Consider the following 16,141-nt stretch of genomic DNA (forward strand, 5'->3'; position numbering starts at 1 on the left):
GTTCCAGGCCGGGCTTGCTGCCTCTCTCTCCTTGCTGGGCTGGCTCCTGGCCTCTCCAGGTCTGGGCTTGCCGCTGCGCGGCGGAGGAGGTGAGCGACTCAGTCGGCCGACGCCAGGTGCCTAGAGGCCGGAGGTCCGTGTGCCCCGGCCGCGGCCCGGGCCCCGCCCCGCGCCCCTCGCCATGGGTCTGGCCCACGCCCGCGGGCCCTGACCATGGAGCGGGGCTGGCAGCCGGGGGACAGCTACAGCTGGGAGCGGCCCGCTGCCTGCCGCCGCGCCCTCAGCGTCTGCGACTCGCTGGACCTCCCCGGCGCCCCGGCAGGCCGCGCCGCCCCCGCCCTGCAGGCCGCCCTGGGCGCCGCGCACGAGCAGCCGTCACGGCCGCGGAGTGTGTGCTCGAGCAGCCAGGGGCCGCCGCCCCCCGGCGCCCGCAGCCTGCTGCTCGGCCTCCTGCGCTCGCGCCTCGGCCGCCGCGGCCCCGCCGCCGGGCGCCCGCCGGAGCCTGGACCCGCGCCCGCAGAGCCGCCCGGCCCGGCCGCGCCCAGCCCGCCGCCCAGCCCCGCACCGACCCGGCGCAGCCGATCGCGCGGGACGCAGGCGCCGCGGCCGCGGCCCACCAGCATGACGTTCCTGGAGGTGAACCGTCTGGAGCTGGCCGACGCCGAGGGCGCGGGCGCGGGCGCCGGGCTGGGCCGCGCGGGCAGCGCCGGCTTCCTGCGGGGCTCCTCGCTGTGGAGCAGCCAGCGCTGGCAGGTGCTGCGCGGCAGCGGCGGGCGCGGCGGCCCGGGGCCCCGGCGTGGCCTGTCGGCCCTGAGGAAGAGCTTCAGCTTCCGCCTGCGCCGCGGCCAGGAGGTCCGGCGCGCCGAGTCCGGGCTGCTGCCCCGCGCGCGCACCCGCAGCGATGGCGACGCCAGCTCCTTGGGCGCCTTTCCCAGCCGCCGCGACCTGCTGCTGGGCGCCGAGGCCCCGCGCGCCGGGCCCGACTCCGGCCGCCCCCGCGCTGCCGCCGGCCTCTGGAAGGTGCTCACCAGCCGCTTCCGCCGGAGGGAGCCCGCGCCCACCGCGCCCCTGTGGAGCCGCCGCGCGGCGGTGGACCCGGGGCTCCTGGGCTCGCCCGGCGGTAAGGGGAAGGGCCCTGCCTCGGGTCCGCTCGGGCAGCAGTCCGCGTTGAGTGGGTGTGAAGCCTCGAACCCACCTGGGAGAGGGGGGCGTGCCGCTGGGGCTGGGGACAGCCAGGGTGTCCAGGCGAGGTCAGCGCCCAGGCCGGCTGGGGTGGATGACGATCCAGCGAGGTGGCGCGGCAGAGCAGGACGTGCAGGCGTTCTGGCCACTAGTGCTGGCCCACGGAGTGGTGGCAGAGCAGATCAGGGCTGAAGGGCCCCTTCCTGGCAGAACCGAGGCCCAGGGAGCTGAGACTCAGCAGAGTCAGCTGGCCCTAGGCGGGGCTAGAACACTTGTAGCTCCCAGGCCGGGCTCGTGCCCCTCCTAGCTGCCTCTGTGAATGCGTTTAGGGGCAGCTTGTGGACCCGGTCATAACAGCTCTTTGATGCGGCCTGGGGCGGGGAAGCTAGCGTGGCTCAGGCCAGAGCCAAATAGAGTGGTTGGAGATTGACCCTCTGGGTAGCAGCAGGAGGCTCCCCTCTCTCAGGAGGTGCCAGTGCCTGGTGGAGATGGACTGAGAGGAGGGAGCCCAGGAGGCGGGTCTCTGGGGAAGAAAGGGTGGTGCCTCCACAACTAGGAGGAGGAGCCGGGGAGAAGGGCCAGTTGGGTGGGGCAGATAGCTCCCCATTCAACCTGCCTATCACAGAACAGGGCCAGGGAAGGGCTCCTCCCTCTTCACCCAGGCAAGGAATGTAGTGGGTGGCCCCACCCTGTATGGGGGAGCTGTTCCTACTCGCTGCAGGAGGCTGGCCCCCTTGCCCAGCCGCCAAGTGCCCAGCCCGGCTTAGGTCTGGGCTGAGACCTGCTGCAGTGGCCTCTCACCTGGGTCTGGTGTCTGGGCCCCAGGGGCTCCAGGCTGGGCGTGGCTCAAGGTGGAGCTCCTGGTGGAGCAGTAAGAGGAGGAGGAGGGACCCAGGTGCCGGGGACCTTGCCCATACCCCTCAGGCCCCTCCATGAGGACTGCAATCAGTCCGTTCCACTTTCCTGCTGCTCCCTAGGCACGGACCTATGGTGAGAGTTGGGGTCCCATCTGGATAGCAGTGTCCACCGGCCTTGGCCTAGGAAGGGGCAGCGCAGGAGAGAGCTGGTGGCAGATAGCATAGGTGTGTGTGCCACCCCCACCCTGACAGGTGGCCTTCTGTCCTGCAGACTCCTTTGTGAACAGCCAGGAGTGGACGCTGAGCCGCTCGGTGCCCGAACTTAAAGTGGTGAGTGAGGCAGCCCTGGGGCTGGGTGGGCTCGAGCTCCGAATGGTAGCCCTGGGCTTTGCTCCCCCACTTCCGGTACCCCCTTCTCCCCACCATGTCTCTCCCTGCAGCCTGTCGTCCTGGCCCTCTTTCCTGCCCTCAGTACCGTCCCTTCTCTATCATGCTTTTTGCCTTTCCTGCCCTGTCTCTTCCCCTGTGCCCTTTGCCCACTGCTCACCCCTTCCTCTCCCACAGGGCATTGTGGGGAACCTGTCCAGTGGGAAGTCGGCTCTGGTGCACCGCTATCTGACGGGGACCTATGTCCAGGAGGAGTCCCCCGAAGGTGAGCGTTACAGATTGGCCACACGACTCTCTCCCTGTCGTCTGTGTAGGGGCGTCGTGAGTCCCTCACCCTTCTCAGTCTCTGTAGCCTCTACTGGAAGCTGTGGGTTTCTTTCTGCTTGGCCCCTTGGGCCTGACTGTGCGCTTTGTCCTAGGGGGTCGGTTTAAGAAGGAAATTGTGGTGGATGGCCAGAGTTACCTGCTGCTGATCCGAGATGAAGGAGGCCCTCCTGAGCTCCAGGTGAGGCGCCCGCCCAGCCCTGGTCCCTTGCGTGTGTGGGGAGGGGTATGGCGTTCGCCGGTGACCAGGTGAGGCTGCTAATTCTGCTCGATCCCCCCTAGTTTGCTGCCTGGGTGGACGCAGTGGTGTTTGTGTTTAGCCTGGAGGATGAAATCAGCTTCCAGACAGTGTACAATTACTTCCTGCGGCTTTGCAGCTTCCGCAATGCCAGCGAGGTGCCCATGGTGCTGGTGGGCACGCAGGGTGAGCAGGCCTACAGGGCGGGGTCCCCAGGTGGGCGGGGGGAGAATGCCCAGCTCCCACCCCCAGGGCTGACCAAGCAAGCCCTTCTCGTGTGGCCCCAGAACTGGCCCATCCTCCTTGCTCCATACTGGGTCTTTCCCAGCTAAATCCTGCCCTTTGTGTGACGATCATGTCCGTTTTTTAGAGGAATAAACTGAATGGCTGGCTCATTTCCACTCAGTGAGCTGGTGGCAGAGCTGGAACAAGGCCCAGACACCGTGTTCTCATGCTCTGTGTCATCTGCTGGCCCAGCCTCTTTGCCACCCACCCTCTAACCAAGTGGCCACCCCCCAGCAGCCCCAGCTTGTAGGCAGGCTGAGTAAACCCTCACCCTCCCACGTCCACAGACGCCATCAGTGCCGCAAACCCCCGGGTCATCGATGACAGCAGGGCCCGCAAGCTGTCCACAGACTTGAAGCGCTGCACCTACTACGAGACGTGTGCGACCTATGGACTCAACGTGGAGCGCGTCTTCCAGGACGGTAACTCGGGTACCGGGCGGGACGGCTCCCCCAGAGCGGGCTCAGGAGGGCCCTCTGGCCATTGGGGCTGTGTGCTCTGGGGGGCGGCTCTAAGCTGGGCTTCTCCCTTCTCCCCAGAGGGGTAATTGACTCTGCTGTCCCCTGCAGTGGCCCAGAAGGTAGTGGCCTTGCGGAAGAAGCAGCAGCTGGCCATAGGGCCCTGCAAGTCACTGCCCAACTCGCCCAGCCACTCGGCGGTGTCCGCCGCCTCCATCCCGGCCGTGCACATCAACCAGGTACCGCTCGCCTTCCCCTCCCCGCGTTCGCCGCTGTGGCCCTCCCTCTCCGTACTGTCTGTCTGCCTGCGTGTCCCCACCTCGGCTAGTCTCCTGCCTTGCGGATGGTTTGGAAGCACCAGCTCATGCCACCTGCATGGCTGGCCTGGCCTCATCGTGCTAGTGTCCCATCCCTGCTCGCCGCCCTCTCACCCGGCAGCACTCCAGCTGAGGCAACCGAACATTCACTCTAGTCGGCGCTGTTAGAGCTGTTTCAGGAGCTGCCTCCCGGGGGCAGACTCAGAGGCACACGGGCACACGGGCACACTCGTAGGCCTGCTGGGGACCAGCCCTGATGAAACCAGGAAGTATGTGCGGCCCGCCCCCGCCACTATTGGCCTTCTGTCAGTGTTTGCATTTAGAGGGCAGTGCTTGCCCCAGAGGGACCAGTGGCTTTCATGCCCTGGGGGATATTGAGAGTACTTCTGAGGCAGTCCTGCCAGTGTCCCTCCCATAATACCACTTGGGTACCTGTCCACTTCTGGCCTGCTGCCAGGTGATTTTCTGGCGCTTGGCATATGCGTCAGAACAGCCTTCCGTAAGAGCATTTCCCACTCCGTTCCCTGCTCTGTGGAAAGCGCTGGGCCATCACAGGTGTGCGGGCTGGAGCTGTCCAGCAGCTGCTGCTTTCCTTCTGCCACTTCCCGATGGCAGCCTGGTTGCTTTTCCACACTCCTCCCTTTAGCGCTTTAGAAGGTAGCCGGGCTTCCCCCGAAAGTGTCTCCTTGGGAAAAAGGAGGACATTGGTCTTTCCTCACTGTCTCCTCCTCAGCCGACAGAATTCAGGACACATGGGCCCTACCCAGGGAGGGGCCCCGGCGGCCGAGGGGCTCAGTCCGGGTCCTCTGCTCCTTTTGTGCAGTTAGGATGGCTGCCAGGGTGGACACATTCTCTACTCAGGGATCAGCGTGGGGGCAGTTAGGGAGCAGGGCTTGTACTATGCCCGTTCCCGAGCCTTGGGGTGGACACTGCTGTGCACTTCCTGTCCCCATCCTGTCACCCTTTCCATCTTCCCTTCCTGTCCTGCCCTCTTCCTTCTCTGCCATGTGCCCTGACAGCAGTCTGAGCTGCATTCCCGCTCAGCCATGGCTCCGCTGCGTCCCTCTCCCATCACACACACTGCCCCAAGCAAACCGCATCCTCCCTGGCCCGAGCCCCACCTCCTTGATACATGTCACTGATTTTGGGGAGCTCATCCAGGGCGACCTGCTACCTCGAGCCAGACCCACCTGTGAGCCAAGACTCCACAGTTCATTTCCGGCCTCTGTCACTGATTCCAACCTGCACTGCCTCTGACGTAGCTCCTGCTTGGCACAGTTGGCAGCCTAGTGCAGTGACGACTGGATCTTGCTAGCCTCCAGGCCAGGCCTCCTCCGCCCTCAGTACCGCCTTTAGGAGTTAGTGCCGCCTCTGCTGCCCCCTGAGCCCCAGGCCAGGCCCCCCCACACTGCAGGCCTTCCCGGCTGCCACCTGCCGCCTGCCCCTGCACCCACCCCAGAGCCACCTCAGCAGCCCTCTCTGTCCTTAGGCCACGAATGGCGGCAGCAGCGCCTTCAGCGACTACTCATCCTCAGTCCCCTCCACCCCCAGCATCAGCCAGCGGGAGCTGCGCATCGAGACCATCGCAGCGTCCTCCACCCCCACACCCGTCCGCAAGCAGTCCAAGCGGCGTTCCAACATCTTCACGGTACGTGCCCGTGCCCGCCCCTCCCACCTGCCCGCTGCCTCCACCCAACAGGTAGGGCCCGGCTAGGAGGGGAGCAGGCAGCAGCCACGGAGTCAGGGAGGAGCCCCCTGCCGTCTCTCCTCACACAGGCACAGCTCTGTAGGTCCCTGCCGGAGCCCTCATCCACACCCATCCTCTTCCAGACTGTTCCTCTGAGGCCACGGCAGGCTGCCCTCAGCACATCCACACACATCTGCCTGTCCCGTTGTACATGCCCACCCTCTCTCCCGATCCCTTCGGGCTTCTTGGCCGGCTTGAGGGACCTCTGCAGGTGTCGGCTCACTCCCCGGACAGCCTGCCGCCTGTGGCTGTGCACCGAGCCTGCACTGAGGGTCGGCTGCTAGAGCAGGATCCAGGGCGCAGGCCTCCCGTCCACGTTGACCCACACCTCCCCCCACCTCTGCGGGTGGTCTTGCAAAGCCCTAGGCATCTTCCCCAGGCCTCTGTGCCTCAGTACCCTGCCTCCGAGCCCAGGTCAGTTCTCTCTCCCCTCCCTGCAGACCTCACACTCGGGGTCCCACATGCCTCTCACTGCTCTGGGCCCGGCCCCTGAGCTCTTAGGTGCCCTGAGCTTGCTGGTTGTCCACGCCCAGCATCTGACACACAGTGCCCCCTCCCCACGCTCCCCCTCCAGCTGGGACTTGGCTGGACCATTCCGGGATCTTGGGTCAGATACAGGTGGGTGAGCTGCCGTGTGGATTCACAGGAGATCGCCCTGTCCTGCTGTGTCACTCACTGTGCCTCTTTTCTCAGCATCAGGGCTGGTCTCTCAGCCTGGCCTTGTGTCCTGCCTGCCAGGCCAGGCCCCCGCCAGGCTCTCCGGAACCCTGCCCAGCAGAGCCAGTGCTCCTAGGCCTCGCGCATTCATTCTCACCTCCGCCCGCCGAGCACACTTGTGCCCGGTTTGCCTGCTTCCATCCCGTGCCTGCCACGCGCCCCCTCCCCACCCATGCTGACGACCCTCTTTCTGCTGACAGCTGCTGCCACGCCTTGCACTCCCAGCCCTGACCCTGCGTAGACTCGAAGCTTCTCGTTTCTGTTCACGCCCATTGAGACTCGCAGGGCCTTGGGCTGCCTGCTTGTGCCCACATCTGCTGCCACTGCTGCTGCTGCTGACGCTGTAGAGCCCTTGGGTGCCTGTGTTTTTGGTGACCGCCATCTGTGCCCTAGGCACCTGCTCCCTGACACCCTGCTTCAGTCACCTGCTCCCACAACACCATTCTTAACCTCCTACCTTCCTCTGCTGCTAGTCCTGCTATTCCCAGGGCACGCGCTCCTCCCCCATCCGCCGCCCATGCCCAGCTCACGGCCTCCTCGCCGTGGCACCTTCGCGCTCCCTGCCCCATGCCCTCTGCTGCCTGCTACACTGCTGCCTCTGCCTCCCATCCTCCTGCGGGCCCTCCCATTCTCTCCATCTTCATGGTGGCGACCTTATTTTTTCTTTCCATTGTTTCCATGGTGACTTCACTTGCGCCATTGTCCCTGAAGGTGGCCTCCAGACGTGTCCATCTCTAAGGGTGCATCTCGGGCCCTCCCTCTCATCGTCGCTGTTGGGGCCACCCCCTCTACCTTATCGTCCTCCCCAGCAGAGCCACGCCTGCTCTGTGGCTGGTGGCCTTGTGACCCTTCTGCTGGACATGGCCGTTGACATCCCCCGTCTCCCCCATGACTTCATGTACTTGTTTTGTTGCCACTCTTGCCCCCGTTTCCTGCCATGGGGGTGTGCCCCTCTGGGCTCCTGGGGAATCCTCTGGTGGTTGGGGGCCTCTTGGCTCACCAGTCTGGCTGGGGCAGGCTGCACCCTCTGTCCCCAACCGGCTCCTCTGCACCCTCTGTCCCCAACCCGGTGGCAGCTGTCCCATCCACCTTCCTCCTTCCTGGGCCAAAGGGGCAGAGGCTGTGGCGCCCAGGAGAGGCCCGGGGCCAGCGCTGATGGTGGAGCTGCAGGTGGCGGCCTCGGCCCCAGTTCTCCCTGCTGCTCTGGCTCTGCTGCCCACTGCTGCAGTCCTTGGCCGCCCCCTGTGCCCTGGCTCCTGGCAGCCTGGGAGGACAAGTGGGACGTGGGGCCGAAGACGGACAGGCGGCAGCCGGGCCGCCGCCTCCTTCTCCTCCTCCTCCTCCTTTTCCTCCTTCTCCTCTTCACACCGCTGCCGCCTCTCCCCAGGCGCCTGGGTCTCTGCCCTCACCAGTGCTGACCAACTTACGCGGGGCTTGAGTATAACTTGCCAAAATCTTTATTCTTTCGATATTTGCAGATATGTGCCACTGTTTCCAACTTTTCATCAACAAAAAGGCCTTTCCAACTCCTTCCAAATTAGAAGACCAGGTGGTGACACACAGCACCTCTGGACATTGTCCCCTGTGCGGGGCCGGAGGCGGGCCGGGCCCTGGGACTGCTCTCAGATGAGAAGCGGCCGCCGTGCTCCCCACTCCAGAGACCCACAGGAACCTTTGTAACTAACCCCCACCCCCAGGGAAGGCTAGGAAGCTGGAGCCCGCGGCTGGGGGCTGCCGGGGACCAGGCCCGGCTGGACGCGCTGCGCCAGGCTCGCTGCATGGAGAAGAAGGGAGCTCGGCCCCGCCCCACGCCCAAGCCGGGCCAGCGCAACACGCCCAGAGGGGCGGGGCGTCCGAGCGCCCGGCCCCGCCCAGCTGCTCCTGGGGGGAGCTTTCCCGCCCCTCCCCTCCTCTGCTCCTTCCTGCATGGACTTCTGCGTTCCTGCTCGGCTCTGGACGCCAGCCACCGCCGCGCGCGCTTGCCTTTCTCCTCTCTTGGCCTCCCCGTTTCCTAGGATCCGCTTTGGGGCGGGCTCTGCCCCAGGAGCCTGGCAGGGGCGCAGGGCCTCTTTTGGCCTCTCTCCTCTCTCTCTCCATCCACTGTGCCCCTCGGGCCACGCCGACGAGCTCGGTGCAACGTGCCGTGTGGTGTCTGTGCCGCAGACGGGCCATTGCCCGCTCACTTCTGGACTTTGTTTTCCCCGGTTGTCGTGCCCTGTGCTCCCGGCTATCCCTCAGTCCAATTGTCCACCTCTCCTCGCCCCTTCCCTTCTCTTACGCCCCAGCCCCCTGGGCTGCGCGCCTCTCGCGCTCTCGGTATTTCGTGTCCTTGCTCTTTTGTAAGGGGCGGGCCCGGCTCAGTGACCTGTGCTGCTCTGTATGGTGCCGTGTGTAAGAATAAACCCATTGGAATACTCGTGGTCTCAGTTCCTTCCCGGTCCCGCCGCCCCGGCCCCGCCCCACTGCTAGGGCCTGCCCAGGCGGAGGGAGGGCGGGAGGGCTGGGGATACCAGGTGGGCAGCTGTTCCCCGCCGACCCTGGTCCCCTTTAACACGCCTGTTCTTTTCTCTTCCAGTCTCGAAAGGGTGCCGACTTGGACCGGGAGAAAAAGGCCGCCGAGTGCAAGGTGGACAGTATCGGGAGTGGCCGGGCCATCCCCATCAAACAGGTTAGCACTCCCTTCCCCTGCAACTGGAGAGGAGCGGAGGCCCAGGAAACGCTAGGGGATGGTTCTTTTCCAGGCCCCTGTGACAGGGGAGACAGTGTAAAAGGCAAGCACGCCTCCTGCCAGGCCTGAGCCAACCTTTGGAAAGAGTGGCGGGAGCGTTTACCGAGGTCTGGGCCTGTGGCTGGAGCAGCCTGTTCACGGGGCTCTGCCTGTACCTCCTCACCACCACCGGGGGGCAGCAGAGAGCCACCTGCCGTCCTCGACTGCTCTCCGGCTGGTGGTTCTGGTGTTGGGCGACGTGGAGGGGGAGACCCACTGTCACCGCCAGAGGGCTGAGTCTGGGCTCTCCGGCCTACCTTGTCTTCTCCTAGAAAAGGAAGAGAATTCACAAAACAGTACCCCGAGGTGTACGCATTGAAGGGCATACTGAGGGCTGGTCTTCCCCTAGGTTCTGTGGCACAGTCTTATCCATAGGGGCCTCCGTTTATTTGTAAAGGAAGAAACTTAGTTGAGGTGCTACCTCCTAGTCTTCCCCAACTACTTTCTGAGTCACTGCCTGGCAGGGCTGCGCTGCCAGAAACTTGGATCCTTGCAGACCTATTGTGGGTCCCAGTGCTGGAAAGGACATTGAATGATGGAGGGTGCCTTTGTGCAAAGATGGTGGGGCAGGGCCCTGGAACTGCTGGGCGAATGGGGGTCAATCGAGGAGGTGTCCCTCAGGAGCTCCAGCAAGAGCCTGCAGGCTGAGGTGCCCACCTGGCTCTCAGTCTGTTGTACCCACAGGATGCTGGCTTGGCAAAGACCTTGGGAGCCAGGGGTTAGAGATGCCATGTCTCGAGGGGCCATGTTGTCAGGTTTTGACCACAGAGGAGAGTGGTGTAGCCAGAGCTTGAGAGCTCCAGTTGGCCAGGCCCTGTGGTCAGGGTTGGCCCTCCAATCAGGGGCTTTTGGGGCCCCTGGGCAGTGTGACCAGAATTCATGTATTAAGATTGGGTTCTGAGCCTGCAGTGAAGGACCATTTAGAATGGAGAGCCGGGGGAATGTGTCAGGGTCCTGGGGCCACTGCGTGGCTCTGCGTCCTGTGTTTCTGCTTCAGCCCTCCCCTGAGATGTCACTGCAATCACATCTGGCAGGGACGGCTCTGTTGGGTGAGTGCTTGTCTCCTCCCTGTCCCTTTGTGTGTGGGGGTGCACAATTGGCCCCCACAAACCTGTTGACATGTGATCGCTTGTCTCTGGGACTGTGTAAACAGAGCGCCCGCTAGGAGGTCTCTGCCAGGTGATGGGAATGTGCTCACACAGGACTGTCACTCCCTGCGGGGGGCGGGAGTGGGATATGTGCATCTTGAGTGTGTGCATGGTTAATAAATAGTGAGAACACTTTCCCCAGGCCTTGCTATGAGATAAAGGTAGGCCCAGTGCCTGGTCCCGCCTGGCGTAGAGGTGGGGCTCACCTGTCTGTTCGCTGAAGACCCCACACGTGGGCGAGCAGGAGCTGTGGGGCGGGAACAGAAGCCCTGTCTCCATGAAGCAGCACCTGGGCTCTGGTCCCGTGGGGGCATCAGCTAGGTCGCATGGGTGTTACAGGTCCCCAAACCCCAGGGTCCCTTAGTAGGACGGATGCTGCGCAGGCCGCCAGGGCCCTGGGCCGCCCTGCTGGCCAGAGGCAGGTAGCGCCGCTGGTGCTGAAGTGGCCGCCCATCACACAAGGCGTTTGGGGCCTGCCTGTTGTTGGGCTGGGGGCCTCTCCCAGCCCGGTGGCCGTTCCTCGCGCCCCCCCAACACTTCCCTGTGCCCAGGGCCGGTCTTTCTCCGCCTGGTGTCCCGTTCTCCCGACGCCTTCCTTCCCCTCCCCCCTGCTCCTGCTGGGAGTGGAGATTGCATTTCAGTTGCCATTTGCATTCCCAATCAATCCGGACTCCGCAATTAAGCCGGCTGGCGGAGCTGGGAGGGAGGCGGCGGCGGGAACGGGTCCTCTGGGGGCTGTCGCCTCCGCACCGCTCCCATTCCGCCCCAGATTGCTTCCTGCTCCGCCGTGCGCAGCCGGGCCGGCCGGGGCGGGAGCGGGAACCCCTGGAGCTCCTTCTCCCTCCGTGGGACGCACGACGTGCGCGGGGACCGGGGCTTGGGGCAGGCAGGCCCTGCTGGCCCAGCTTTCTGCTGGGCTGGCCTGGCGCTGCGGCGGATCGGGCCGGGAGGCGAGGGGCGCGGAGAGGGGAGTGGGCGGCAGGTCGATCCCCGGGCCAGCTGCGCTGGCTTCTCTCCGCCCAGCCCGGCGCTCCGCCCACACCCGCCCGGCCTGCCGGCTAACGAGCTCATTACCGCCGCCTCCTCCCCGGGAAGCCCACGTGAAGAGGGGCGAGAGTTCGGGTAGGAAAGGGCTTCCCTCCGCGCCCGCCCCCTGGTGACTCGTGGGCTCCTGCTCGGAGGAGGGAGGACCTCCGTAAGTGAGTCCACACTCCCTACCTGTTGGGGAAACTGAGGTCCAGGCAGTGATACGACTTGTCTATTGCTAAGGATTAGTTGGTGTCAGAAGGGGGAGCAGAGCCTGCACCCAGGAGGGAGGGCAGGGTTTGGGTGTGGAGGGTTTGAGAAGGCAGTGTGGACTGTCCCAGGAAAGGCTGGGGCGGGTGTGGAAAAGGAAGGAGTGACCTGAGGCCACTCTAGGGTGGCAGCCAGGCCTCCACGCCACTCTCCAGGCCCATCCTGAGAGGGAGTGGGAATGAGACTGGAGTGGGAATGAAGCTGCAGTCAGATGTCATGCCCAGAAGCAGGTCACCTAGGCCCCTCACAGGCTGCATGGTCCAGCCACCCCTCTGTGGAGTGACGGTCCCGTTAACAGACGTCTTAGGAAGCACCTGTGAGGACGGGGTCCCCCAGACTGAGCAGGCTGTGTCCTCAGATGGCAGCTCCTCCACCTCCAGTCTTACATGGGGGCTGCAGGAGGAGGGAGGAAGGAGGAGGGAGGAAGGAGGAGGGAGGAAGGAAGGTGGAAAAATAGGGACTGGGAGTAGGGCCTGAGTCCACCTGCCTCCCTCCTTGGAGGAGAGATCAGGCAGGAAATCCCACATCACCTGTTTGCAATCCCTCCAGGCTGAGCCTTGTATTTGGCAGAACTCCGAGGGCAGGTGGAATGGAATTGGGGCTCACTCCCTCCCCCCACCACCGGCTGATGCCAGAGAGACTGCCCGCTTTCTCACACCCCAATTTTTTTTTTAACAATTTATTTTTCAATTACAGTTGACATTCAATATTATGTAAGTTTCAGGTGTACAGCACAATGGTGAGACATCCACGCAATTTATAAAGTGTCCCCCCCAATAAGTCTAGTCCCCAGCTGACACCGTACATAGTTATTACAATATCACCGACTGTAATCCCTGTCCTGTACTTTTCATCCCGTGATTGTTATTGTAACTGGCAATTTGTACTTCCTAATGCCTTCACCTATGTCACCCAGCCCTCCAACCCCTTCCCATCTGGCAAACATCAGTTTGTACCGTGTGAGTCTTTTTCTGTTTAGTTTGTTCATTTATTCTGTTAGATTCCTCCTCGAAGTGAGATCGTCACACCTGAATGTCTTAACCCCGACTTTCCTGCGTGTCTGAGGGCAGGGCCCTCCCTTCCTAAGGGACAAGCTCACTGGGCCTGTTACTGGGCCCATCACTGGGCCCGTCTCTCTCTTGAAGTTCTTCCTTTTTGACACCCGTTGGTATGGACTCAGGGTGCTTTCCCACTCTCCCGACCAATGCTGATTCTGACTTGTCCTCACGTGGCCCCCAGTTTGTGGTTCTGTGTGGCTGTTCCCCCTGTGTGTGGGGGGGCAGGCATCTGTGGGGAGCACGGCCCGCGCGGTGGTGCTGGTTTTGGGGAATCTGCCACATGTACATTCATGGTAGGCCTTGTCCTCTCCCCACCCCAGCTCCTGTCCCTCCCCTCTGTCTCCTGCAGACTGTTCTTCCAGGGAGAGACCAGAGGCGGGTAAGGGCATCTTTAGGGGTTGTCATTAGGGGAAGGCAGCGAAGGCTGCCTCTGGGTATGGCTGCGTTTCCTCTGCCCACTTTCAGGGTCTCTGACAGCCGCACAGCCTTGGTTGGCTTCTCCCCAACCCATCCACAGATGTTTCCTGGGCATCGGGGGGGGGCCCCAGGCATTGTCACAGTGCTAAGTGTGTCAGTGAACAAAACACACAAATACCTGCTCTCATGAGCTCTTCTCCATCCCCATGCTCATCTGACCTCCACACTCGGGGTGCTTTATCTGCTTACGAGGGGAATCTGGTTGATGGGTTCTACAGCTGGGTGTTCCCGCTGCCTGCCTTGGGGGATCGGGCTTTCTGGGGACGGATAGGGGCTTTCTGCCCTATTGTGGGACCACCGCAGAGGGCAGAAGGCCAGGGCCCTCCTAAGGGCTCTGTGCCCCTGCAGAGATCCAGGCAAGACCACCCCTGCTAGGAGGCCATCTGTACCCCACGTCCTGTTGCTGAAACAGCTCCACAGCCTGGGGAGGGAAGACACCCCCTCCCGGAGAGGTGGCCCCCGGGGGCTGGCTCCTCTCTCTGATTTGGCCTCTGTCCTCAGGGCATCCTGTTGAAGCGGAGTGGCAAGTCCCTGAACAAGGAGTGGAAGAAGAAGTACGTGACACTGTGTGACAACGGGTTGCTCACTTACCACCCCAGCCTGCACGTGAGTCTGGGGGAGGGCTGGCCCTGGGGGCGGCTGGGGGCAGGTGGACAGGAGCAGAGCGTGGAGGGCCTGACTCTCAGATGGAAGGGAAGCAGACCTAAGAGTCTCAGCTCAAGACTCTCCCTGGAGTTGAGATAGGACCTCACTTTGGTGGCTTGGGAACTGCACAGACCCCAAGCCCCAGCCTGGGCCGAAGGCTTACACTAGAGCTCTGAGCTGTGGCCAAGCCCATTGGAGAAAACTCTCCCCCGGAGGTGATCACCCAGGCTAAGCTGGTGTGGGCAGTCAGGTTCCGCACCTACATTCTGCTGGTTTCAAGAGCTGATTGGGCTCATCTGTGCAGAATTGCTAAAGTTGGCAGTCAGTTGGGTACCAGTGTTGACAGCCAGTTGTCTCTACGGAGCCACACCCATGGGGGAGCCCTGGGCTCCTGGGCCAGGGATGATGGAAAGCAAGAGGTGAAGCCAGGGCTTTGGAGAACCGCGTGGGGCCTTGGAGTGAGGTGGCGATGTTTGTGAGTAGAGGGGTTTGGGGGTGTATGGCCAATGGCCCGGGGTGGGGGGGTTGCACTGATTGTAGAGTGGCTCCCCCCACCCTCCCTTCTTCCCCCTCCCCTCACTGCGTGGCTCCAGCACACAGCTGTCACCAGAATCCATCTCTGTCACCACCCCACTGTGGGGCTAATGAGTTCTCCTGTGAAGCCCCTCAAGCACAGCACGTGGGCCGGCCCCACCCCCGGCCCAGAGGCCCAGGGCCTGCCTCAGGGTCCCTCGCCTGCCTTTGACTCTACAAGGTGTCAGGGAGGCCCGACCCAAGATCCAAGGTACTGGCTGGTTCGGGCTGTCGGCTGGTCAGGCACCGCCCAGACAGCCCTACTGAGACACACAGAGGCCTGGCTTGGGGACAGCCAGTGGCAGTCCCTTTCCAGTCTTGCCAGAGCCCAGCCTGGCCCGTGTCTGATTCCTCGGGCACTGGCGCTTCCCCTTGGCCCAGGGCATGGCACTAGTTAGACTGTTGGCTTCTAGTCGTCCTGACTCCACAGGGCGCGAGCCGGTGCCGGGGTACTGGGGGACAGTGTTAGAAGAGGGGCCACACCCAGGGGACCTCAGATATTTCGTACGAATGCCCAGCGCCGTCCTCTGCCTGCTCCTGTCTCTTCTCGCACTCAGACCTGGTCCCACTGCTGAGTGGATGACACCAGCAGAGGCTGCAGGGTCACTAGGAAAAGCAGTGACACCAAGGCGCCGCCTGTGGGTACAGAGTCAGTACCAGAAAGACAGCAGAGCTGCGGTATTTCCCGGTCGAGGGGCTGCCGCGCGCAGGCTGAGGTGGAGCCCACACTGCTGCCTCCTAACTGGGCTGCTTGTCCCCCTACTCAGGCAGGATGCGTGTGCTCTCTGCTTAGACGCCGTCCTGCCTGCTGGGCTGGGAGCTGGCTCCTCTGAAGCATCCGGGCCCCCTCACCTGTGTGCAGGGGGCCTTAGCCTTTCCCCTTTGCTGTGTTCTTACCTGTTCCTTCTGCTTTGTGCTGCCCGAGCTGGGCACTGTGCTCTGTCCCCTCTCCTATCCCCAGGCCCCAGGGTGAGAGGAGGACTGATGGTGGGGTCTGGGACACGGAGGAGAGGGTCGCGTGGGGTGCAGTGTTGGGTTTGGGTGCAGGAAGGGCGGGCGAGGCCCAAGGGAGTGCTGCTTTTACACCTGAACTGCAGAGCCTAGGCTCGTGGGCTTCGTTGGGTCATCAAAGTCACCCAGCCAGTGGCTGAGCTAAGACTTGGACCCATGATTTTGACTCTAAGCATTACCCAGAGTTTTCTGCACATGCGAAGAGCACTTCCCTCCGGGGCTGGCTGAGAAAGTCGCTGGACGGTTCAAATCAAAGCAAATGTTGCCCGGACACTGTCACTTAAGGTGGGTCAGGGTGGGGGTCTGAGCTCCCTGGAGCTCCCCCGTCCCCCTAGTACCGCGCTTGTTGAACTGTGTGTAGCTTAGTGTTCAGAGGACTGGGACAGGATTGCAGTGGCAGGGGCTCCAGGCCAGTCCTTGCTTTCTTTTTCTTTTTTTTTAAGGAGGGCACAGCTCACAGTGGCCCATGCAGGGCTTGAACTGGCAGCCTTGGGGTTGTTAGCACCACACTCTAACCAGCTGAGCTAACCGGCCACCCCCCCTGTCCTTGCTTTCCCGCAAGGTGAGCCTACGAGCTGGCTCTGCTGGCCCAGCACACCAGGCCCCGGCTCTCACGACGGGACTGAGCGAGAGGCTCCCTTGAGAGCCTGGACT

The 16,141-nt window shown here is 63.2% G+C and overlaps 1 protein-coding gene across 9 annotated transcripts in view; it reads left to right on the plus strand.

Moving 5' to 3' along the window:
* The window catches only part of AGAP3 (ArfGAP with GTPase domain, ankyrin repeat and PH domain 3), a gene marked incomplete at its 5' end in the record, with an annotated part of 48,360 nt that overhangs the window by 19,086 nt on the left and 13,133 nt on the right, over positions 1 to 16,141 (plus strand). For 3 of the 9 annotated variants that reach the window (XM_081038498.1, XM_081038495.1, XM_081038496.1), the window contains 9 exons: positions 2,311 to 2,369; positions 2,604 to 2,691; positions 2,846 to 2,931; positions 3,033 to 3,174; positions 3,561 to 3,695; positions 3,843 to 3,970; positions 5,538 to 5,696; positions 9,088 to 9,180; positions 13,760 to 13,864. In XM_081038498.1, the coding sequence (XP_080894624.1) occupies positions 3,153 to 3,174; positions 3,561 to 3,695; positions 3,843 to 3,970; positions 5,538 to 5,696; positions 9,088 to 9,180; positions 13,760 to 13,864 (642 nt within the window). Of the gene's footprint in view, positions 1 to 91; positions 1,121 to 2,310; positions 2,370 to 2,603; positions 2,692 to 2,845; positions 2,932 to 3,032; positions 3,175 to 3,560; positions 3,696 to 3,842; positions 3,971 to 5,537; positions 5,697 to 7,990; positions 8,929 to 9,087; positions 9,181 to 13,759; positions 13,865 to 16,141 lie in introns of those variants that run through there. The other 6 variants (XM_081038493.1, XM_081038499.1, XM_081038494.1 and 3 more) reach the window with 6 other exon arrangements.

The sequence above is a fragment of the Rhinolophus hipposideros genome (genome assembly GCF_964194185.1).
Source record: "Rhinolophus hipposideros genome assembly, chromosome: 25".
NCBI classification, from domain to species: domain Eukaryota; kingdom Metazoa; phylum Chordata; class Mammalia; order Chiroptera; family Rhinolophidae; genus Rhinolophus; species Rhinolophus hipposideros.